Source organism: Mobula hypostoma, chromosome 7 (assembly GCF_963921235.1).
Source record: "Mobula hypostoma chromosome 7, sMobHyp1.1, whole genome shotgun sequence".
Classification (NCBI taxonomy): Eukaryota; Metazoa; Chordata; class Chondrichthyes; order Myliobatiformes; family Myliobatidae; genus Mobula; species Mobula hypostoma.
In genome coordinates, this window is record NC_086103.1 from 139,836,237 (window position 1) to 139,862,327 (window position 26,091).

Here is a 26,091-nt window from a genome sequence, read left to right on the forward strand (position 1 = left end):
CCAAGGCCAGTGACTGAGCCCTCTATCACATTACTACTCCTCTCCAGGATTGCCACTGTTCGGCAATCTGGACAGGTAGTCAGCTGTAATATTCTGTCCTCCTGCTTTGTGATGAATGTTGAATTGGAAGGAGTGCAGAGCACTCTGGCACTGTGGTCTTTCATCGTCTGGATTCATGTAAATGCCCAGTGGTTAATGTCTTGCTCAAACTCTTGCTCGACTACTGTATCGGAGGCTGTCGTGCCCACTTGATGGCAAGGCACTCCTTTTCTATGCTCGAGTATCTCAACTCCCTGGACAGAAGTTTGTGGCTGAGATAGAGGATTGGCCATTCGTCTCCTGCCTCTCCTTGTGCCAGCACAGCTTCAATACCTGAAGCCAAGGTTTCCACCTGCACCAGGAAACACTTGTTAAAATCTGGGCTTTACAGGTTGAGAGATAAGCAGTGGTGGACCTTGGGGGTGAAGAAAGCCTATTCACAGTCCTTAGCCCATTCCACTGGATTTTTCACAGACTTGGTGGTCGGATTTGTCATGGGTACTGCAATGGTGTCAATCTGGGGAATGAAGTGCATTTACCACCCAACAAGCCCCAAGAAAGATCACACCTGCCTTTTTTGTACAGGATCTTTGACTGATACGTATGACCTCTACCTTATCACCTTGTGGCTGGCCTTCCCCCAGCTGGTAACGTAGGTAGGGGGTCTCTTGCTTTGCCCAGTCACACTTTTGTAGATTTAGCGTGAACGTGAGTGTGTCTCAGGATCCGGCGCAGATGCTGGAGATGGCCACTCCAGTTGTCTCTGTAGATGATCACATCATCTAAATAGGCCGCACAGCAGCCTTGACAGCCTTGCAGAACCCAGTTCATCAATCTGTGTAATGTTGCAGGTGCTCCATGTAATCCAAAAGGCATGACTGTGAACTGGTACAGGCCTATTGCTGTCCTAAATGCTGCGTACTCCCAGGCCTTGGCTTCCAGGGGAACTTGCCAGTACTCATTGCAGTGATCTAATGTTACAATGTACCTGGCTCTTCCAATTCTTTCCAACGTTATCAATTAGAGGCATAGGGTAGGCACCAAACTAGGAGGCTGCTTTGAGCTTCCCGAAATCCAGGCTGATTCGTAGGGAGTTATTCTTTTTGGGAATAACAATTGGGCAGTTTCATTCACTTTTAGAAGGTTTGATTACCACCATTTCCCTCATAGTTGTAATCTTCCTCTTTAGTGGCTCTAACAGTCTTTCAAGCACCCAGTATGGTCTCTGACAGATTGGAGTGGGGTCTTTCAGATGGATAGCATGCGGTAATGACTGGGTTTTTCCAGCCCTTTGCCAAAATAGGGCTGGATACTCCTGGAACACCCTTTGCAGCTCAGCAACTTGGCCTTCCTTCAGGAGATCTAAATTCAAAGGTGTCTGGTGTTGCCATGTCACACCCCTCTTCTTCATCTTCCTCCACCTTCCGAACCACCAGTGCCATCTCTGTAGTGGTTGCCTCCCTTTCTTTCTGTTCTTTGATGAACTTTACATGGTAGGTTTGCTTGTCCCTCCCCTTGTCTGGATGATGGATTTCATAAGTGACAGGGCCCATCTTGCAGATGATGGTGTAGGGTCCCTGCCACTTAGTCAGGAGTTTGCTGGAGTTGGACGGTTGGGACAGCAAGGCCTTCTGAACAGGCAGGTACTCCCTATGACAGGGTGCTGTTCAGACCACCTCCTGGTTTTGTTAGGCTTCCTGGAGGTTTTTTTGGGCTCCCCCTATCCCCCCGTACTGTTCTTGGTGCTCTTGCATCAGTATTACATACTGCACAGTCCCTTTGTCTAAGGACATTGAAGTTGGTGCCTCCCAGCTCCTCTTCATACCACCCATGCAACAGTTCAAAAGGTGAAAATCCTGTTGATGTTTAAGGCACTCCCAGTGGGCAAGTAGTAAGAATGGCAGCCATTTGTCCCAGTCCTTGCTGGTATCCACTACAAACTTTCTGAACGTATTGTGGGTTTGGTCAAAGCATTCAACAAGTCCATCAGAATCAGAACCAGGTTTATTATCACCGGCATGTGATGTGAAATTTGTTAACTTAGCAGCAGCAGTTCAATGCAATACATAATCTAGCAGAGAGAGAGAGAGAAAAGAAATAATAAATAAAATAAAACATAATAAATAAACAAGTAAATCAATTACATATATTGAATAGATTTTTAGAAAATGTTTAAAAACAGAAATACTGAATATTAAAAAAGTGAGGTAGTGTCCAAAGCTTCAGTGTCCATTTAGGAATCGGATGGCAGAGGGGAAGAAGCTGTTCCTGAATCGCTGAGTGTGTGCCTTCAGGGTTCTATCTCCTACCTGATGATAACAGTGAGAAAGGGACATGCCCTGGGTGCTGGAGGTCCTTAATAATGGACGCTGCCTTTCTGAGACACCGATCCCTAAAGATGTCCTGGGTACAGTCTGTGGATATACCACTCCTTCCTCAACTTTGTTCACAATCACCTACCACAATTAGGATCCATCTCCAACCACACCTGGAGATATACTGAGGCCCATTTTGTACCTTTTAGCTTTGCCCACCACTGGCAATTGTCTATGGCATGTCCCTTCTGCACACTCCACCGACAGTTGTCTATGGCAGGTCCCTTCTGCACACTCCACCGACAGTTGTCTATGGCAGGTCCCTTCTGCACACTCCACCGACAGTTGTCTATGGCAGGTCCCTTCTTCTGCACACTCTACCGACAGTTGTCTATGGCAGGTCCCTTCTGCACACTCCACCGACAGTTGTCTATGGCAGGTCCCTTCTGCACACTCCACCGACAGTTGTCTATGGCAGGTCCCTTCTTCTGCACACTCCACCGACAGTTGTCTATGGCAGGTCCCTTCCGCACACTCCACCGACAGTTGTCTATGGCAGGTCCCTTCTTCTGCACACTCTACCGACAGTTGTCTATGGCAGGTCCCTTCTGCACACTCTACCGACAGTTGTCTATGGCAGGTCCCTTCTGCACACTCCACCGACAGTTGTCTATGGCAGGTCCCTTCTTCTGCACACTCCACCGACAGTTGTCTATGGCAGGTCCCTTCTGCACACTCCACCGACAGTTGTCTATGGCAGGTCCCTTCTGCACACTCCACCGACAGTTGTCTATGGCAGGTCCCTGCTTCTGCACACTCTGCATGTGCATTTTTGGAAAAATTATACCAGCCGCGAAGGAGCACTTTGGTTTTGGCGAGATGTACCCGCTACCGCCAAACCACAAACAAATGAACAGGCAAGCAATCCAGTGGAGCGTTCGCCAAACAACAAATGTAAACCATTTATGTACTAATAGATTTCACTGTTATTCCCATATGTGCTTGTTTGTTGCTTTGTGGTTGTAAAATTATTGCAGTGTTGCCCGAGGCCAGTGACAGAGCCCTCACTGTCATCAATCAACTTGTTTAACTCATTTTCCTAGTTCTGAAGTAGGGTCTTCAGCTTTCACTTCCCCTCCACGTATATGTGCCTGATCTGCCAACTGTTTCCAGTATTTGTTTTCATTTAGATTTCCAGCATCTCTAGGGTTTTTAATTTTTATTTGTGTGTGTTGTGTTTGGAATTATGAGCTCCTCTTGTCAAAGCAGTTACCTTCACAAGCTGAAGGTCAGCCATGTTGGAGATTTACGATTATGTTGGTAGAAGAGAAAGATACCTGACTATACACTTACAGCTCAGTATAAGATTTCAGATTCAGTATCTGTTCAGAATCCAGGAATTAATTTCAGAGGAAGAATTACAGGCTATAAAACTAATGTTGAGTATTTATTATGACATCCATAGCTTGTTCGTACTTGAGCAGAGGTCCATCACTTAGGACATTTTCAGGAGTTAGAAACAATCTAGTAAGATACAATTACATAGCTGTACAGACTGCAGTCACCTTGTGTGCTGCCTTTTGAAGCCAAGCTGTCATACTTGCAAGTTGAGTGTTCTAATTTTGAAGCGATTTGTATTCCTCTCCTCTTTCCCTGGATTCTGTATAATTCACTAGATAAGAGAAGATTAAATCAATAGTTTTCTCCTAACGTGCTTATTACAAATTGTTGCTCGTATATTTGCTGCCTTTTCTCATTTATTTATTCCATCATTTTAGATAAAGCTTTTTGTAAGTCTCAACATCCTCAGAATCTGAATCTGAATCGGGTTTATTATCACTGTTTTATCGTGAATTTTGTTGTTTTGCAAAAAATTACTAAGTTACAAAAAATAATGGCGGGCTGCAATCATAATGATTTCTTGGGCAATGGCAATTAAAAAGAAGCAAGGTATCAGCAGAGTGGTGTTGTAGGAGTGTACAGCATTAGTGGTCAGGATTTTGCACAATGGGTTTAGGTGAGAATAGGCTTGGACAAGCACAGGTGGAGGGAGATTCTAAGTAAGTTTCTAGTAACGTTTTGTTTTTTTCTTTATCGATTAGTACATGGCTGGTTCACTGAGAATGGGTCCAGAGTGATATTCTGGTACGAGAACATCTGGTGTGCTCTTTGTATGAGATGTGGGAACTCTGGAAAACCTCCAGATTTCCTGTTAATTACATCTGCACAAAGTGCACCGAGCAGTAGCTCCTTACAGACTATGTTAAGGAACTGGAGCTGTAGCTCGATGGCCGTCAGCTCGTAGAGGAGAATTGAGGAGGTGAAAGATAATAGCTACCGGGAGGTGGTCATTCCTAAGTTGCTGGAGGCAGGTACCTGGTGACTTTCAGGGGAGGGAAAGGGAATAGATAGCCAGTGCAGAGTACCTTTGTGGCCGTTCCACTCAGCAATGAGTATGCCACTTTGAATACCATTAGGGTGACAACCCACAAGGGAGAAGCTGCAGCAACCAGGTCTCTGTCACTGAACCTTGCTCTGTGGCTAGAAAAGAGGGGAGAGGAGGAGTGCAGTAGTGTAGGCTGATTCCATAGTTGGAGGAGCAGATGTGAGATTCTGTGGATGTGAAAGAAGCACCCAAATGGTATGTTGCTTCACAAGTGCCAGGGTCAGGGATGTCTTGGATCAGGTCTATAGAATTCTAAAGAGGGGGGTGAGCAGCCAGAAGTCGTGGTACATATTGGTATTAATGACATGGGTAGGAAAAGGGAGGAGGTCTTGAATAGAGAATATAGGGAGTTCGGTAGAAAGCTGAACAGGAGGACTCTCCAGGGTAGTGATCTCTGCATTGCTGCCTGTGCCAAGTGCTAGTGAGGGTGAAAATAGGATGATTAGGCAGATGAATGTGTGGCCAAGGAACTGGTATAGGTGTAAGTTTGGCCAAGTTTATGGACACACAGAGATAGGATTCTGCATAAGGATTTGGACAGATTGGGAGAATGCGCAAAGAAATGGAAGATAGAATAGAGTGTAGGGATGTGTATGGTCATGCACTTTGGTAGAAGTAATAAAGACATAGATTATTTTCTAAATAGGGAGAAAGTATAAAAAATAGTGAATCAAAGGGACTTAACAGTTCTTTAACAGGATTCCCTAAAGCTTAACTTGCTAGTTGAGTCGGTGTAAGGAAGACAAACATAATGTTAGCATTCATTTCGAGAGGGCTAGAATATAAGAACAAGAATGTGATGTTGAAGCTTTTTAAAGCATTAGCCACACTGCACTTGGAGTGTTGTTATTTGTTTCGGGTGCCTTATCTAAGAAAAGATGTGCTGACATTGGAGGGGGTCCAGAGGAGGTTCACAAGAATGATTTTGGGAGTGAAAGAGTTAATATATGAGGAGTATTTGATGACTCTGGGTCTATACTCACTGGGATATAGACAAATGAGTGGGAATCTCATTAAAACCTATCGATATTGAAATGTCTCGATGGAGTGGAATGGAGAGAATGCTTCCTACAGTGGGTGAATCTAGGATCAGAGGGCACAGCCTCAGAATAGTGGGACGTCCATATAGAACAGGTGAGGAGGAATTTCATTAGCCAGAGCGTGGTGATTTTGTGGAATTCATTGCCACAGATGGCTGTGGGAACCAAGCTATTGGTATATTTAGTGGAGATTGATACGTTCTTGATTAGTCAGGGTGTGAAAGGTTATGGGGAGAAGGCAGGAGAATGGGATTGAGAGAGTTAATAAATCAGCTATAATGGAATGGCGGAGCAGACTCGATGGGCTTGATGACCTGATTCTGCTCCTGTGACTTTTGGTCCTTTACATTGGAACCTCTGTATCAGACGGTGATGAAACCAGTCAGAATGCTTTCCACTGTACATTTGCTAGAGTCTTGGTGATGTGCCAAATCCCCACAAACTCCTAATGACGTATAGCTGTTAGCCTGCCCTTTTCAGTGTGCTGGCCCAGGATAGATCCTCCTACATGTTGATGCTCAGGGATTTGAAACTGTTCACTCTTTCCACCACTGACCCTCAATGTTCTCCCAATTTCCCCTTCCTCATGTTCACAACCAGTTCTTTGATTTTGTTGACATTCAGTGCAGGAATGTTGTTGTGACAACAGCCAATGTCTTTAGATCATTGAACGTGACTGAGTCTGCTTTACTTTTCCTGTTAAGGTACTCTGTTCTGACTTCTGGACTGGTTTTAACTTTTTTGCTTAGAGCAGTGTTCTCTTTACTGAGCAAGCTTGGACTTTGGGAACTATTTAGTTCAAGATCCACAGCAAGATGGTTTTGTAATTCTATTGACAATCATTCATTTGAGGACAGCAGCACATGAAAAGTAGCTGCATTTCCAAGCCATAGCTTTTCTGATGTAATGTACTCAAGGTATGAAGGCGAAAAATGACAAAAGGTTTTTTTTTTCTGAAAAATCTTCTTTTCTGCTAAATCTTTAATGATGTTTTGAATTTTGCCGTTCTATTGTAGTATTACTTATATGGCACATTGGTTCCAAGGTATTTTTGTATAAACCAAAATTTCAAGTAGCTGTGATTGTTATAGGCAAACTGACTACTGCCTCAGGATAATCTGTATATGCTTTTTAATGATTTTTATTGATTTTAACACAAAAGATCCAGCTGCTTAATGTAATTTAGTAAAGCAACTAATTGTCATTAGCCAATCAGATTTGTTATTAGCCAGTCAAAGTGGGGTTGTTTGAACTAAAATACGTATCACCTTTTTAATTCATAGGTACCTCAAAAAGAAAAATTAAAGAAAACAACAGCAAAGAAAACAAAAGTCAAAGAAGCAAAGAAAGTTTTGAAGAAGAAATTTAAAGTGAATACAAAAATAATTTTTGATGAAGAAGGAGAGGTGAGTTTCAGATAAATGATAAAAAGCTGAAGTACTGTAGGTCATCCCTGCCGTGCAGTAAAATCACAGCTAATACTTCATCTCTTTCCTGCACTAATCTTTCTTTCTTTCTTTTTAAATCTTTTTATTGAGTAAGTATACAAAAAAGGTAAGCCATATAAACATTAATACAATGTTAAAGTACAATAAAATTCCAAAAGATAACAATACCAAAAAGAAAATACTACAAACAATGTAATTTAAGCATAAGAAACCAAGATAACATAATAGTATACTAGATTTTATATATATCAATGGAAAAAAAAAAGAAAAAAACCCCCCCAAAAAAAAACCCACCGTGCAACTACCTAAAAGCAAAGCAAAGCAATGGGCTAACTTGAAACCAAACAGAGTTAAACTTAAAATCACGTCCTCAATCCCGACCTCCATTAAAACAGTGAAAAAAAAACAAGAAGGGTAAATATTACATTAAATGAAAATATCGAATAAAAGGTCCCCAAATCTGTTCAAATTTAAATGAAGAATCATAAAGGTTACTTCTAATTTTCTCCAGATTCAAACATAAAATCGTCTGAGAAAACCAAAAAAAGGTAGTTGGAGCATTAAGCTCTTTCCAATGTTGTAAAATACATCTTTTCGCCATTAAAGTAAGAAAAGCAATCATTCTACGGGCTGAAGGGGAAAGATTACTAGAAATTTTAGGTAGTCCAAAGATAGCAGTAATAGGGTGAGGAGAGATATCTATATTTAATACCTTAGAAATAATATTGAAAATATCTCTCCAAAAAGTTTCCAAAGTAGGGCAAGACCAAAACATATGAGTTAAAGAGGCTATCTGCCCCGAACATCTATCACAGAAAGGATTAATATGCGAGTAAAAACGCGCTAACTTATCTTTGGACATATGTGCTCTATGAACCACTTTAAATTGAATTAGGGAATGTTTAGCACAAATAGAGGAAGTATTAACTAATTGTAAAATCTGCCCCCAATCATCCACAGAAATGGTAAGCCCCAATTCCTGTTCCCAATCTACCCTAATCTTATCAAATGGAGCTTTCCTAAGTTTCATAATAATATTATAAATCATAGCCGATGCACCTTTCTGACATGGATTAAGGTTAATTATCGAATCTAAAATATATATAGGAGGAAGCATTGGAAAGGAAGAAAGTATAGTACTTAGGAAATTTCTAACTTGTAAATATCTAAAAAAATGTATTCTTGATAAGTTATATTTATTAGATAATTGTTCAAAAGACATAAGGGAACCATCTAAAAATAAATCCAAAAACCGTAAAATACCCTTAGTCTTCCAAGTTTGAAAAGCGCGATCCGTAAAAGAGGGAGGAAAAAATATGTTGCCTAAAATAGGAATCGCTAACCCGAATTGATTAAGATCAAAAAATTTTCTGAATTGAAACCAAATGCGCAAAGCATATTTAACTATCGGGTTAGAGACCTGCTTAAGGCGTTTCAAATCAAAAGGAAGAGAGGAACCTAAAATAGAACCAAGTGTATAACCCTGAACAGATTGTAATTCCAATGCTACCCATTTAGGAATAGATAGTATGTCCCGGTCAAGTAACCAAAATTTCATATGTCGAATATTAATAGCCCAATAATAAAATCTAAAGTTAGGTAATGCTAAACCTCCATCTCTCTTAGCTTTCTGTAAATGTATTTTACCCAGTCTCGGATTCTTATTCTGCCAAATAAATGAAGAAATTTTAGAGTCAACTTTATCAAAAAAAGATTTAGGAACGAAAATTGGTAATGCCTGAAACACATATAAAAATTTTGGCAAAAAAAACATCTTAACTGCATTAATACGACCAATCAAAGTTAAATATAAGGGAAACCATTTAGATGAAAGTTGAGTAATATGGTCTATTAATGGTAAAAAGTTAGTCTTAAATAAATCTTTATGTTTACAAGTAATTTTAATCCCAAGATATGAAAAGTAATTATTAATCAATTTAAATGGAAATTTATAATATAAGGGAAGATGTTTATTAATCGGAAAAAGTTCACTCTTACTAAGATTTAATTTATAACCTGAGAAAAGACCAAATTGTGCTAATAACTCTAAAACAGCAGGAATGGATCTCTCAGGATTAGAAATATATAAAAGTAAATCATCAGCATAGAGTGATAATTTATGGGACTTTAATCCCCGAGTTATCCCAGTAATATTTGAAGATTCTCGAATAGCAATTGCAAGAGGTTCTAATGCAATATCAAATAATAGGGGACTAAGAGGACAGCCTTGTCGAGTACCACGAAAGAGAGGAAAAAAAGGTGAGTTTAAGGAGTTAGTACGAACCGAGGCTACAGGGGAGTGATATAACAGTTTAATCCAGGATATAAATTTCAAGCTAAAATTAAACATTTCAAGCACCTTAAATAAATAAGGCCATTCTACTCTATCAAAAGCTTTCTCGGCATCTAAAGAAATAACACACTCAGGAACATTTTGTGAGGGAGTATAAACGATATTTAACAATGTACGAATATTATAAAAAGAGTAACGACCTTTAATAAAACCCGTTTGGTCTTCCGAAATAATAGAAGGAAGTACTTTTTCTAGTCTATTTGCTAATAACTTAGAAAAAACTTTAGAATCAACATTTAATAAAGATATTGGTCTATAAGATGCACATTGAGCAGGGTCTTTATCCTTCTTTAGTATTAAAGAAATTGATGCTCTATTAAAAGATTCCGGAAGTTTACCAAGTTTCAAAGAAGCCTCAAAAACCTTATAGAGCCAAGGAATCAATAAAGAAGCAAAACATTTATAAAATTCAACGGTAAACCCATCAGGGCCAGGAGCTTTCCCCAGATTCATAGAAAAAATAACATTCTTAATCTCATCCATTGTAATGGAAGTATCTAATAAAGAAGACATATCCTGTGAAATCTGAGGGAAGTCTAACTTATCTAAAAAATCATTCATATATTTAGAATCTCGAGGAGACTCTGATTGATATAAAGAAGAATAAAAATCACAAAAGGTTTGATTAATCCCCACATGATCCAATATCAATCGATCATTTTGGTTATAAATCTGATTGATTTGAGATTTAACATAATTAGATTTCAATTGATTAGCCAGCAGCTTGCCAATTTTATCACTGTGAACATAAAAATCACTTCTTGTTTTCTTTAATTGGTTTACAATCGAGGACGAGAGTAGTAAACTGTGTTCCATTTGAAGTTCAGTTCTTTGTTTGTATAGCTCCTCAGAAGGAGCCATAACATATTTCTTATCAATTTCTTTAATCTTGTCCACAATTGCCATCTCCTCCTGCTTCTGTTTCTTCCTCAAAGCAACGGAATACGAAATAATCTGACCCCGAATATAGGCTTTAAAAGTGTCCCAAAGAGTGTTAACCGAAATATCTTCTGTATGGTTAATTGTAAAAAAAAGCTCAATCTGTTCATTCATAAAATTAACAAAGTCCGAGTCCTGAAGCAACAGCGAATTAAAACGCCATTGTCTATTGTTTGGTATATTGGCCATAATTTTAATAGAAAGCTTAAGTGGAGCATGATCCGAAATGGTTATAGAATCATAATCACATTTAATCACTGAAGGAATGAGACGAGAATCAATGAAAAAATAATCAATTCTTGAATAGGAATGATGAACATGTGAAAAGAAGGAAAAATCTTTTTCCTGAGGATGCAGAAAACGCCAAATGTCCGTCGACCCAGAATCAGAAAGGAAAAAATTAATCAAATTTGCAGATTTATTAGGTAAAGTCCGTAAAGGAGCCGAACGGTCCAAAGCTGGAGATAAACAGGTATTAAGATCTCCGCCCCAAATCAATGAAAACTCGTTCAAATTCGGAAACTGATCAAACAATGATTTATAAAATTCCGGACAATCCATATTAGGAGCATAAACATTAACCAAAACTACTTTTTTATTAAATAGTAAACCACTAACCAGTAAAAATCTACCATTCGGATCAGAGATAATATCCTGTTGTATAAAAGTAACTGAGGAGTCTGCACTAATCTTATATCCTTTGATTTCTTTAATATCCAGAAATCTTTCAGTTTGCCTTGAATATACTTTGCAATTTGAGTTCCAAGCAGTGAAGTAGCAGTGAAATTAAATAGCGAAATTTCAAAAAAGTTACTGCTGAATGAAAAACAAAATTTAATCTTATCTGTTCTGAATGGTCAACCCATCTTTTAGATTTTGTCTCCTAGTTCTTGACTTGCCAACGAAGGGAAACTCAACTGTATCTAATTTGCCAAGCCCTGTTAAAATTTTGAATGCTTTAATGGTTTCATCTCTCTTAACAAGGTCCTGCATTGTATAGTATTCATGGTGGTACTTGACATGAAGTAGCTTGTTTTGTGGCAGCAGTATAGTGCAAAGACAGTAAAAATTACTGTAGCTTACAAAATAAAAGTGCAAAAGAAGGAATATCAAAAGTAGCATTCTTGAGTTCGTGGATCATTCTGAAATCTAGTGGCAGAGGTTAAGGAGGTGTTCCTAACATTAAGTGTGGCTCCTCCTTGATGGTAGTAATGAGAAGGAGGCATGAACTAGCTAGTGGGGGTCCTCACAGTTGGAGGGCACAAAGGATCTGAGGCACGATGGCAAACTGAATCCAAAACTGAAGCATGAGAAACTCTGCAGATGCTGGAAATCCAAAGCAATACACATAAAATGCTCGAGGAACTCGGTAGATAAGGCAGCATCTGTGGAAATGAATGAGCAGTCAACATTTTGGGCTGAGACCCTTCTTCAGGACTGGAAATGAAGGGGGAAGATGCCAGAATAAATAGGTGGTGGAGGAGGAGGAAGGAGGAGGGGACCCAGAGAGAGGTGATAGACAGGTGTGAAGAGTTAAGAGGCCAGAGCGGGAAATAGAAGAAGAGTGGAGGGGGAAGGAAATCTTCTTTAATCTCCTTCCCCCAATGCACTGAAGTGTATCCAAATCAAATCAAATCAAGTTTAATTATCATTCAAGCCATACATAGATACAGCTGAACGAGACAGTATTCATCTGGGCAAAGGTGCAAAACATTCAAAATAGCAAGCAAACATTCAAAAAGAGTGAGCAACAAATTCAAAGAAGCATATTCACTCAGGAAAAAATAATGTGTGTGTGTGTGTATATATACACACGCGCACACGCACACACACACACACACACACACAGTGGCATGCAAAAGTTTGGGCACCCCGGTCAAAATTTCTGTTACTGTGAATAGTTAAGTGAGTAGAAGATGAACTGATCTCCAAAAGTCATAAAGTTAAAGATGAAACATTCTTTTCAACATTTTTAGCAAGATTAGTGTATTTGTGTTCTACAGTTTTAGACTGAAAATAAAAGAAAGGAGCACCATGCAGAAGTTTGGGCACCCCAAGAGATTTGAGCTCTCAGATAACTTTCACCAACGTCTCAGACCTTAATTAGCTTGTTAGGGCAATGGCTTGTTCACGGTCATCGTTAGAAAAGGCCAGGTGATGCAAATTTCAAAGCTTTATAAATACCCTGACTCCTCAAACCTTGTCCCAACAATCAGTAGCCATGGGCTCCTCTAAGCAGCTGCCTAGCACTCTGAAAATTAAAATAAATGATGCCCACAAAGCAGGAGAAGGCTATAAGAAGACAGCAAAGCATTTTCAGGTAGCCGTTTCCTCAGTTTGAAATGTAATTAAGAAATGGCAGTTAACAGGAATGGTGGAGGTCAAGTTGAGGTCTGGGAGACCAAGAAAACTTTCCGAGACAACTGCTGGTAGGATTGCTAGAAAGGCAAATCAAAACCCCCGTTTGACTGCAAAAGACCTTCAGGAAGGTTTAGCAGACTCTGGAATAGTGGTGGTGCACTGTTCTACTGTACAGCGACACCTGCACAAATATAACCTTCATGGAAGAGTCATCAGAAGAAAACCTTTACTGTGTCCTCACCACAAAATTCAGCATCTGAAGTTTGCAAAGGAACATCTAAACAAGCCTGATGCATTTTGGAAACAAGTCCTGTGGACTGATGAAGTTAAAATAGAACTTTTTGGCCGCAATGAGCAAAGGTATGTTTGGAGAAAAAAGGGTGCAGAATTTCATGAAAAGAACCCCTCGCCAACTGTTAAGCACGGGGGTGGATCGATCATGCTTTGGGCTTGTGTTGCAGCCAGTGGCACGGGGAACATTTCACTGGTAGAGGGAAGAATGAATTCAATTAAATACCAGCAAATTCTGGAAGCAAGCATCACACCGCCTGTAAAAAAGCTGAAGGTGAAAAGAGGATGGCTTCTACAACAGGATAATGATCCTAAACACACCTCAAAATCCACAATGGACTACTTCAAGAGGCGCAAGCTGAAAGTTTTGCCATGGGCCTCACAGTCCCCCGACCTAAACATAATTGAGAATCTGTGGATAGACCTCAAAAGAGCAGTGCATGCAAGACGGCCCAAGAATCTCACAGAACTAGAAGACTTTTGTGAGGAAGAATGGGCGAAAATCTCCCAAACAAGAATTGAAAAACTCATAGCTGTCTACAGAAAGAGTTTACAAGCTGTGATACTTACCAAAGGGGGTGTTACTAAGTACTGGCCATGCAGGGTTTTTATATATATGTACACACGAGGCCGAGCTGGGCTAGGATCCTTTCCGTCTCCCCAAATGGACACCAGAGGGAAGGAAAGGCGCTGTCTAGTTCAGGAGGAGGTGAGAGCAGTAGTGGAGGAGACGAGAGCCTGCAAGACGGTGGGAATGAAGCAACAGGGAGCTTGGACAAGATGGGAGAATGCGGTTGAGAGGAAAGTGACCTGGGCTGATCTTTGGAAAGCTGAACCACACCGCATCCAATTTCTCATCCAGGCAGTGTACGATGTGCTTCCAAGCCCATCAAACCTGCACACATGGGGCAAGGCAGAGTCATCTGCGTGCCCGCTGTGCTCCAAGCGAGGAACCCTGGAGCACATCCTCAGCGGCTGTGCAAGGGCACTTGGTGAGGCACGGTACAGGTGGAGGCATGATCAGGTCCTGAAGACCATTGCTGAAGCCGTCAGCGCAGGAGTTGAGTGGACGAAGCGATCCCAACCCTCCAAGCAGACCATTGCCTTTGTTAGAGCTGGGGAGCAGCCAATACCTGCCAAAAGAACATCTGCAGGCACTCTGACCTTAGTTAGAGCCTTCAGCATTTTGGGCATCGAGGGAGAGAGGAAGAGGAGAGCCATCCGCAGTACCACCGCACGCAATCCAGCCTGTTATTCCACCACTCAGACAAGGGAGGGAAGCACCAAGGGACAAGGCCAGGTCCCAGCCGAGCCGAGCTCCACCATGCTGCAGTGCCTCCATTTCTCCCACCTGGTCTTCAGCAGTAGGAAACTCTGAGGCTTGTGGCCAAGTTTTCAGTACCAACTGACAGCTCTCATGTCGACTGTCCCTCCACCAGTCAAGGGAAACAGACCTATGGTAATTTACATTATCACTCCCCAACAGAGTCTTACGATCACAAGTGAAATGTCCGAGACAATCTCCACGGTTATACTGCACCAACTCTGATGCTTCCGAGTAGCAGGGAGCAACACGGTCTGCAGCCAGGTCAGCTCCTCCGAACCCAAACCGTATCCTCCGACCTCTTGGCCTTTGACCTCTTGGCTGGCTCTCCCCAAAATCCTAACCTTGGCTGGCTCTGCTGCCGACACCTGTCGGCTATTCCGATCAATGAGCAACTCACTGACGGAGTAGCCCTGCAGTCTCCAATGTTCTTGGAGTTGAATTGTCTTTGGATCGTAAAAAAACAAATTTTACAAAGGGAAAAAAGCACCTTTGGTTGGCACCGGAGAGGCCGCTGCATCTGCATGCGCTGCTGCCATCTCGTGTATGGGTGAAGTTCTGGAAGATGGGATTAATATGGAGGCGGATGTCCGTTGGTCATCTTGGAGATGGTGGGCTGAATGGCTGGTGGGGGGGTTGGGAGAGAGCGTGGTCATAGCGTATTGAGTGAGTTAATCATTCATATTCTCATTGAGTAGACCAATCAGAAATCTGATGCCAGATGGGAAGAAGCTGTTCCTAAAATGTTGATTGTGTGTCTTCAGGCTCCTGTGCCTCCTCCCTGATGGTAGTAATGCAGAGAAGGCAATCCCACATGGTGGGGGGGGGGTGTCCTTAATGATTGGTTGCTTTTGAAGATGCCTTCAGTGGTGGGAGGTCTGTGCCTGTGATGGAGCTGACAGAATCTATAACCGTGTGCCTCTTACAATCCAGTGTCTTGGTGTCTCCATACCAGACAGTGATTCAACCGGTCAGAGTGCTCTCTAGATGCTGGAAGAGTTGATACTAGATACTTAAGAACATACCTATCTATGAAACATTAATTCCCCGAATTAAAGAATTCCTTTCTCTAATTTATGCCTCATTTTCTTGATTACATTTGAGAATGTTTTGTAAGGATTTATTACTCAGATTAACTTTTTTTGGGCAGTTCAATTTCTTCTGGAGGCAGTGCTTTTAAATTGGGGTTTTCATTGTATGTTAGCAGTAATTAAGTTATAATGACATTAAATTTTAAATTACTCTCTAACATAAAGCTGTTGATTTAATTTTGTTAGGAATTTCTTAAATAATGTTCTTAAATATGTTCCTTAAATATTTTAAGCCCTAATTCTTGATTTTAACAAGGAGCTAAAACTAACTCTTTGAATTTAGGCAACTAATTAATGTATAAATCTGAATTTATTACGCTAATTTTGTTATTTTTAATGCAAATTGAAGGTAATGTGTGCGGTTATTTTTATAATGCTGTTGTAAGAAGATATTTTAAAAGTTTTATATTTGTAATGTAATTAAATTTCATTCAGCACCAGTTTGTTCTTCCTGCCATTCACAGTTGTCCACTGTTTTTATACTGTAGGTGGTTCAGCAGTGGCCACCCATCCAAAAAAGCAAAGTAGAGAATATCACAGATGATGATAATGCAGGGGGAATAAATATGGAGATGGCAAAAGAGAGGCTTCGTAAGGAGGATAAATATGACAAAGAAGAGTACAGAAAAAAAATAAAAGAAAAACACAGGGTAAGTGGAATTCTGTAATCTGAGAAATTGAAATTTATACTAGTATGATATTTTTGTTGAGGGAAGTGTGAATGAGGGGGAACTGGACTTTACATTATCCTTCACCCCAGTGAGAAAGACGTTGTCTGGCTTCTTCATGCTCTCTGCTAGAGGTCCAAGAAATTCAACCGTCTTCTGTCTTTCCTTTTCCTGCAGTTTTTCTTTTCCTCTCATCAACTTGTCATAGATGTTTGCTGCATACTGATCCTGTTGTGTTTACCATTATAAACGTACATTGAAGTAGTCATCTCCGAACAAATGAATTGTTAAAGAATGATGTTGAACATCTTTAACTTCAGTTAGACATTTACAATATTTAGCATGGAACAGTACATCACAGTACAGGCACTTCGGCCCACAATGTTGTACCAACCTTTTAACCTACATCTAAATCTTCCCTCCTACATTGCCCTCCATTTTTCTTTTATCTACAGTATATGCCTATCTATGTGTCTCTTAAACGTCCTTAATATAACTGTCTCTACCACCATCCTGGCAGTGTGCTCCACACACCTATTACTTTAAAGGAACTACCTTTGGCATCCCCCTTATACTTTCCTAGAAACACCTTAAAATTATACTAGACCAAGTCGCTGCGTATCCACTTTGTTCATACCTTTTGTCATCTTTTATGCCTCTGTTAATTCACCTTTCATCCTTCTTCGCTCCAAAGAGAAAAACCCCTGCTCACTCAGTTTTTCCTCCTTAAGATATGCTTGCCAATCCAGGTAGCATCCTTGCAAATCTCTGCACTTTCTCTAAAGCTTCCTATAGATAGATTACCAGACCTGAACTTAATACTCCAATTGTGGTCCAACATTACATCTTGAACATTATCTCCCCAGTAATAAACGCCAATACAACATGCGTCTTCATAACCTCCCTGTCAACTTGTGTGTGAACTTTCTGGAGTCTATGGATATGGACTCCCAAGATTCCTCTGTTCTTCTACTTTTCACTACTTGTGATGATTTCAACAAATAATGTGTGTGTACCTTTAGTTCCCTGTGTTCCATTACACTCCTAGTGCCTTACCATACATTGTACAAGTCCTACAGTGATTCGACTTTCCAAAATGCATCACCCACGCTCTCCTATATTGAATCCGGTGGCCACTCTTTGCCCCACTTTCCTGACTGATTAAGATCCACCTGTAATCTACGATGAAAGAGCAGCCATTGTAATGAACGGTAGAACAGACATAAGGAGCGAATGGTTGCTTTCTCTTAGTTCTGTGTCTTTTCTTTGCATCAGTGCTTGACGCAATGTGAAATTTTGTAAATAGGCTTCTTTTCGAAAATGAAGATCAAAATGAAAGATCCAAATCTATTTTACTGAACTTAATCTAGTCATTGGGTTTCAGATTTAAAATTACAAACGTTTGTAAATAATTTGCAGTTAGATACAACTAGAAAAAGAGAAGACTTCTAATGTAGAGAATGCATAAAAAAATCTTTTGATAATGAATCATTTTAAAGCTTGAAATTTTTTCATACTTGAACTGTTTCTCAATAGAATAGGGAGGAATAATTTATGATGGTGTAATTGATTCTATTTTCATCTGTACCTTCATCTGTACCTAAATTGTGTGAACCTAAGCATTGACAGAAAGTTATTACTAAGAGTGCATGGTCTTCAAATTTCAAAATGACTGCATTGAGAGCTTAGCCAGGGAATAAAGTAAATATCTAGCAGATCTTAAATTAAAAAAAATAGTAGGATGACTTGAGTTAACAACGAATATAGTTAAATATTGAAAGGATAACTGAGCAAGGTTCAACAGTGAAATTCGTAATTACCTGTTTTCCTCTTTAAAGTGTGGAAAGTGAAATTGATTGATTCCACTTCAGTGTTGAAATAGAAAATTCAATGTTTGATTACTATTAGTGTGCCACATGGAATGCAGGATGCCCCCGCTATCCGAAGGTAGAGCGTTCCTATGAAATGGTTCGTAAGCCGGAATGTCGTAAAGTGAATAAGCAATTACCATTTATTAAACTGGGAAAAATTTTTGAGTGTTCCCAGACCCAAAAAGTAACCTACAAAATCATGCCAAATAACACATAAAACCTAAAATAACAGTAACATATAGTAAAAGCAGGAATGATATGATAAATACACAGCCTATATAAAGTAGAAATACTTTTCTGCAGCGCTGTCTAGCGCAGCGAAAATCTCGCGGAAGCGCTCTCGGCAGAAACACTCTCTCCAGTAACCTTTAAGCTATGAAGCTGCCAAATCATACCAAATAACACATAAAATTACACAGCCGATATAAAATAGAAATAATGTATGTACAGTGTGGTTTCACTTACCGGAATCGGGAAGACTCCAATAAATTGCAGTTTTGTCACAGTTAAACACTTGCTTATACAAATAAGCACCTGACGCAATCAGCAATTGCCTCTGATCTGGGCCAACATTTACGTGCCGGGCGGCACCTAGTTAATTAGCTTGTTTATTTTGGCTTTTTTCTTAAAGATGTGCTGGGTGCGTTCCGACTACCGCTGCACTGTTTCATTCTTCGCAGCAATGTATTGGTCCGCGGCCCAGAGGTTGGGATCACTGCTTAAACTATGAAGCTGCCCTCGCCTCAGAAACTGATCAAACCACCCATGGCTACCTTTAAATTCCACTTTCGCAACACGTTCATCACCATCATCCAGTGCTTTCTGTTTCAGCTTATTAAAAAGACTGACTGATTTCTCCTTAAGTATAAGAAAACTTAACAGAACACCATGCTTTGTACACCCATCAATCCACTCAAGCATTAGACTTTCCATTTTATCCATTATTGGATGCCGACTAAGAGAGACCATTTTGCTACGAGCAGAACTAGTAGTAACATCGGCAGCTTTCAAAATTCTTTCTCTCTGTGTATAAATAGCGCGAATGGTGGACGCAGGCAAGTTCAACGCGCGGACAATGTCCTTACTTCGTTCACCACGATTGAAACGCTTAATTATGTCTAGTTTTACGCCAAATGTAGCACCCTTATGAGCTCTTTTAGGCTTTTCCGATACCTTAGAAGTCATCTTGCTAACGGATGCACAAAATAAATCGAGATAAAGCACATGTTTAAGCAATGCCGGCTAGAATGCAGTTCCAGGGGAGGAGCTTGGCTGTTTGGGCGCGTGCTGCCTTTTTTCGTAACAGTGAAAACACCTTCTGTTAGTGAAAATGGGTAACTAATGTATGTCTTTCGTAACAGCAAGGGTGTCGTAAAGCGAACGTTTGGAAAACGGGGGCCACCTGCACACACATTACACTTGATGGGTGATCTAGAAGGATTTTAATTTTTAAGTAATCACTGCTGGTTTCCCTTATTCTTGGCCTAGAACATCTGGTTAGCAACTTATAATTGCTATTCTTGCATAATTTTATATAATTTATCACATCATGTTTCTACTTTCCTTACAGCGGTGCTGCTCCTAAATATGAATGACCTGATGATTTTATTTTATTTACTTGCTTGGTCTTGCTGATTTAAGCTTGTTCTTCAGCACTGTACTTCCACTGATTTTATACTCCGTTACCCTGTTTGCACCAAAACAGTGCATCTACATTTGTACAAAATCAGATTCTGTTTTAGAAAGGAAGCTTTTGTTTAGTGCATTCCACTATCTCAATAAGCTATTAGAAAAAGGTAGACTTCCTACACAAGGTCTCCATTTCTGACAGTGTAACATTGCCTTGTTCCTGCACTGAAGTGCTACCTTGAATAAGTGAAAATAATTCTCTGGGGCAGTTTGAACCCAGCTGAGTTGCAACTAGTTTATTTTTTTCCCCCTTATCCAAAAAAATAATACTGGTATTTTTGGAAAGTGGCCGTGAATTTCATCAACAATATCTGCTTTTGCCACAAACTAGCTTTTCAGATATGGGGAATGGTCCATGTTTTCTATGGTCTAGCCACAATCGTCTGGAATGTCTACTGATTCCAGTGCTCCCTATACAGAGTTAGCACCCCTGTGATCACATGGGTTTCCTCCTGCATCTCAAAGACATTATCCCTAATGTGCAGGTAAAGAGCAGAATCTGGGGTTAGTAAGGATAACGCAAACATGAGAAAATCTGCAGATGCTGGAAATTCAAGCAACACACACAAAATCCTGGTGGAATGCAGCAGGCCAGGTAGCATCTATAGGAAGAAGTACAGTCCTGATGAAGGGTCTCGGCCCGAAACGTCAACTGTACTTCTTCCTATAGATGCTGCCTGGCCTGCTGCGTTCTACCAGCATTTTGTGTGTGTTGCTTAGCAAAGATAAAATGGGATTAGTTTAGGAATAGTGTAAATGGGTGCTTGATGCTTTAGCAAGGACTCAAGAAATATGACTATGATAAACATATAGATTAGGAGCAGAAATAGGCATTCAGACCCATGGGCCTATTCTGCCATTTAATAAGATCATGCCTAATCAAACTGTAACCATAACTCCACATTTGGCCTACCCATAGTAACTTTATAACTCCTTGCTTATCAAGAATCTATGTGTCTGCCTGAAAACCTTCAAAGCCTTTGCTTTTATTTAAGCCTGTTATCATCTAAGTTTGAAAGACTTTACCCTCTAAGAGAACGTCTGTTGCTGGTAATAATGTAAAGGGTCTCTGGGAAATCCCATTTCAAGACTGTTGGCCACATTTCATTGAGTGCAGGTTTCACATCTGCTTGTGGTGGGATGAATTATTTTTAATGTTTTAATTGTTCAGTTTTGTTTCAATTATTTTAAAATATCTCTAATTATTGTACAGATTTCAAAACAGCAGGAGGTGACAACGGTCTATTACAATAGTAAGGATTGAGTCTGAGGATCTATTGACTTGAAATTCTACCAATAGATTGTTCTTCTTTACAGTACATCTGCAGCTGCAAAGACGGGCTTCATTCCTCCTGTAGGAGGTTCATGCCGATGTAGGGGGAGTACGGAGAATGAGAAAGTGACAGTAATTAGAATGAACACAAGATGAACCATTTTTTTAATGTAATACTTTATTCCAACAACATTTCACATTCTTCCTCTATTAGTATAGTATCTGCATTGATCTCTTTGTGAGAAGATATGCAAGTATTCAATAACCATGATGACATCTTCCACTTTCACACGCCATTACCGCTTTGGACCTTAATAAATTGCTGTCTTTCCTTTTGTGTTAGGTGGAATCATGCTCCATTTAGTCTGCTGCTCTCATTCATCTATGTGGTACCTTTCTTTGTAAAATCTTCCAAATTCACTGGAAGGAGAGCAAACCAACATCAGCGTCCTCTCCCAGGCCAACATCCTCAGTATTGAGGCCTTAGTTGCATTCAGTCCACCAGATTGGACAAACCACATAATTTGGGTTCACAGTACCTGACTCCAGAAAGTTATGAGCTTTCTGATGGAAAAAGTCTACAAGTTAGATAAAGAAAAATGATTCAAGGCTGTGCTGAAAGCCTCCTTGAAGCACAACATCCCAGTAACTCCTGCAAAAATATGGCTCATGACTGCTCAAATTGGGAATTGAGTTTTCTGTATGGTACTGAGAACCAGGACAAGCACATTGGGAGCACACACAAGTGGAAAGAGTCATTTACGCACTCAGTGCTGTCCTGAAGAAAGGTCTCAGCCTGGAACGTCGACTTTGTTCATTTCCATGGATGCTGCCTGATCTGCTGAGTTCCTCCATCATTTTGTGTGTGCTGCTTTGGATTTCCAGCATCTGCAGAATTTCTTGTGTTTTACCCACTCACCTGCCTTCTCGGGCACCACCTGTTCCACCTGTGGAAGAGTCAGTGGTTCCCACATCTCCTTATTAGCCACCTCAAAACCGCAAACACTGTGGAAGTTAGTCATCCTTGTACAGGAAGGATTTCTTAAAAAGAAGAGTCCTCTGAAAACTGTGACTCTCAAAACCCATGAAACCTTTGTTTTGCAGCTGTCCTACAAGCAGATCAGGCTCAAGAGGGTACCTCTAGGTGAACTGGAGACACAGGAATAGTTAAGTTGTTGAAGTAATTAAAATGATGAAGAATTGTTTAAGATAAACAATTAAAGCCCACTAAATTACTAGTAATTAATTAAAGCAAATATTCAGTGAAATAAAGAAATGTAAATAAAGCTGAAGATTGCTGACGCCATGATGTAGAGGTGGATGGAGTTACAGGGAAAAGAAGGATTGCATGCTGGTTGCGGGGTAAAGGAGTTGCCTTATAACAGCTCAATGGTAGGTCAAAAGGCAAGAAATTTGACTAAAAGCGTCACTAAAAGCACCTTTTCTGAGGTAAATTGTACTGAATTATCACTGCGAACAGTGAGGGGGCGAGCGATGGTGAGGTGAGTTTGGGGATTGAGCCGGGAGGCTGTGCTGCAGCATCGATGCAGATGGAGTGGGCCATTCGAAGAGGAGAGGTTAGGGCAGTGGAGTACAACTGGCGTGGATGCAAGCTGGGATTGCTCTGGGCACTGTGTTGATTTGAAGAGGTTGAGAGCAGCTTCGGGCTGGACGACGAAATCTGGGCTTGGAGCGAGTCACTGGGCAGCGTGGTCTAGGTGCTGAGTACTTCGCAAACAGCCGGGTCCTAGTGCGAGGCATGATCTGCTGTTTTGATGCTGTCCCAGATAGGCTGAAAAGACAGAATGTTGGGATGGAAGTGTCTAATGATCTTCCTTTTCACTCCCGAAGAGCAACCCTTTTATTTGAGGATCCATTATGCAGTTTTTTCTTTGTCAATTCCTCTAAGAATTTTGTGGTCACCTCTCATTCTTCTAAATTTGAGGGTTTGATTTGATCCAGCTCACCTAATACCTCCCTGATAGGGCAGATCGAACATTCCAGGAATCATTCTTGTGGACCTTTTGTTCACACCATCTATCGCGTCCTCTCTTTGGTCGAGGGAGCTTGGCAAGTAAAGGAATTTCATTTATCTGGTCAATTTAAGGTCAATTGTTACATTTTTCTTTGTCCTGGCTAATATGCAAATTTAATTCAATTTAAAAGCAGCAGAGAGATTGATAAATTGAACCACTGCAAAACTTAGGTTTGTTTGATATTGAAATTTTGCAGACACGACTTTCTTTTCCATCTTCAGACGTGTGATAATTCAGTGTTACAACTGTGAAACTGTGATAATCATTGTTACTATTCACATTTCTATGTGTAAAAGTTAAGAAACTCTTTAGGCACTTGGGTCTATCTGCTGACTTCAAAAATCAAGGAAAATTATTCCTTGTTCTAACAAGGAGAAACTATTTAACTTTGCGCTAGGAAGAAAAATAAGTTTGAAGATGAATCAATAAAATATATCCAAATATCATTTTAAAATGTTTGTTCTGCTTTGTTTGAAAATAATCTGGGAATAGAAAAGTTTTTCTTTAGGTGTTATCCTTAAGAAAATTACAATTTGAGTAACTCCTTTAAAAAAAGCTAAATCAATTTCTTCTTGAAATTGATACCACTATATTTGACCAACATGATTGTAGGGCAAAATTTAGCCTGTTTCCTGGAAAATGCAATTTTATGTATCTATCTAATCCCAGTTAGAATTGGGGCCAGAATTCCATAATTCATTTTATTTCAGAATTTACAGTTAATATTTCTTCCTCCACCAGTTTGGCTAGATTATCACATCTTAGTACACTGCACTATTCAAACCTCGGGGGAAATTTTCAAAATCACAAAAGGCAAATTAAAATTGAGGCGATGCTTGATACCTGAGGTTATAAAGAAACAGAATTTACTTTATAAGGAAAAATAAATTAAACTTTAACAATTGGTATGTTATGATTCTTAGAGTTCAACTTGTCAATTTCATCTTTTTTTTTAAGGTAAAGAGGCTTAAGGAAAGAGCAGCAAGAAAGGCCACAAGAAAGAAAGATGTAAGTATTTTACTTTTGTGTATTGTGAAAATTCTCTTCAGAGACAGGAAAAGTATTCAAACATACTGTAACAACACAGAAGAATATTCTATACAAGGCGATTGCTAAACTGGTGTAGATAGTTCAGCTTTACTGATCTGATATCTACATGATCTTCAAGTTAAGTACTTGTAGAGTACCAAAAACTAATCTTGTATTGTCCAAACTTCCTTATTATTGATATCTAAATGTGTATTGGGTGTTTTGAACAATTCCTTTAAAACAAAAAGTCATTTTTTTTACATTTTGGAATTGTTTCCAAGTTATTTAATTGCTTAGTTTTGGGTAATTTAACTGTAAACTATATTACTAGTATCTTAACTCATAAGTTCCAGCTCCTGCAATTGATACTCACTTTGTTCCACCAGAAAAGGTTAATTATTCCAATTTTAGTATGTGTGTAAAATTGTATTCCCTGTGATGTTGGATAGTAATTACTCAGTTTTAGTATGTGTGTTCCCTATATGGGATTAGTTAATTTGTCTTTGATGTTTTAAGTGATGCCTCATTTTCACTGAGGCCTTGTTGCACATTTTGGATTAGCAGGATGGACCTTTAGAATCCAAGGAGGTAAGTTGGAGGTAGAATGGTGTTGGCAAACCAATTAGATTCAGTAAATCCAAGACTTTTAACAGCATTTTATTGTGATTGTCACTTGTTAAATGCAAGTTCAGTTTATTTTGCATTTGAACTCGAAGCTGTCGTAGCTTGCAAACTTCTGTAAGGTTTAGTAGGGTTTTGTTGCATTTTGTAATACTGTCATTGGATATTGTTTCATACTGGAATTATTGTCAAATGGTGTCTATATTGATATAACTGCATTCACTTTGTAAAGTGGTTTAATGTCCATTGTTGAGCAGACATGCATAATAAATAGAAGTGGGTGCAGGCCATTCAGTCCACTTCGGTAGCACTTTGCAGTACTTTTGTCGAGTTCCTTAATTCCCTTATTGTCCAGAAACATATTGATCACTTTTTGAATGAGCATTAAGACTTAGCTTCCACAGTCATCTGGGGTAGAAAATTCCAAAGATTCTTCATCTTCTGAGGACATTTTCCCTTGGTCTAACTGACCAACAGATTTCCTTCATCGTTAGCCACTGGTGAAGTTCCAAAAACTGGAATATTGTTTTGTTATTTACGAAGGGCAACAATGACAAGCCAAGGAACTGCAAGTCAATCAGCCTGACATGAAACGTCAGAAGTATGGAAGTTACTGGAGGGAATTCTGAGGAACAGGATCTTATCTGATGTGGAGAGACTGAGTCTGATTACGAGGAGTCAACCTGGCTTTGTGCATGAAAAATCACATTTGACAAACCTTTTAGAGTTTTTTGCAGAGGTAACCAAAAGGCTTCCACAAGGACCCACACGGCAGGCTGGTCTTGAATGTTAAGTCACAAGGAATCCAGGTTATGCTGGTAGAGTGGATTCAAGATCGGCTCACAGGTAGTAAGCAGAGGGTGGTGGTTGAAGGACTAGTAGAGTGCTACCATGTTGCTGTTGAGACCCTTGTTATTCATTATTTATATAAATGATTTTTGACACAAATACACAAGGTTTGATAGTAATGTTATGGATGACACAGAATTAGGTGTTGCTTGTGAGGAACATAGATCAGTTTGAGAAATGGACCGAGAAGTGGATTTCCAGTTATCTGGATTTCAAAGTAGATAGCTGTGTGGCGATGCATTTTTGAAAATCAAACCATTGTAAGCATTTTGCTATAAATGGTAGAGCATGAGGGAGTACAATTGACAGGGACTTGGGAGGACAAGTGGATGATTTGTTGAAAGCAGCATCACAAGTAGACAGTGGTGAACAAGGGTTTTTGCACACTTCATCAATCAGGGCATTCAG

The 26,091-nt window shown here is 39.8% G+C and overlaps 1 protein-coding gene across 1 annotated transcript in view; it reads left to right on the top strand.

Moving 5' to 3' along the window:
- ddx10 (DEAD (Asp-Glu-Ala-Asp) box polypeptide 10) overlaps positions 1 to 26,091 on the top strand; it is a 291,208-nt gene that overhangs the window by 156,267 nt on the left and 108,850 nt on the right. The window contains exons 14-16 of the mRNA XM_063054140.1: positions 7,124 to 7,246; positions 16,136 to 16,297; positions 24,142 to 24,192. Of these exons, the coding sequence (XP_062910210.1) occupies positions 7,124 to 7,246; positions 16,136 to 16,297; positions 24,142 to 24,192 (336 nt within the window). The remainder of the gene's footprint in view (positions 1 to 7,123; positions 7,247 to 16,135; positions 16,298 to 24,141; positions 24,193 to 26,091) is intronic.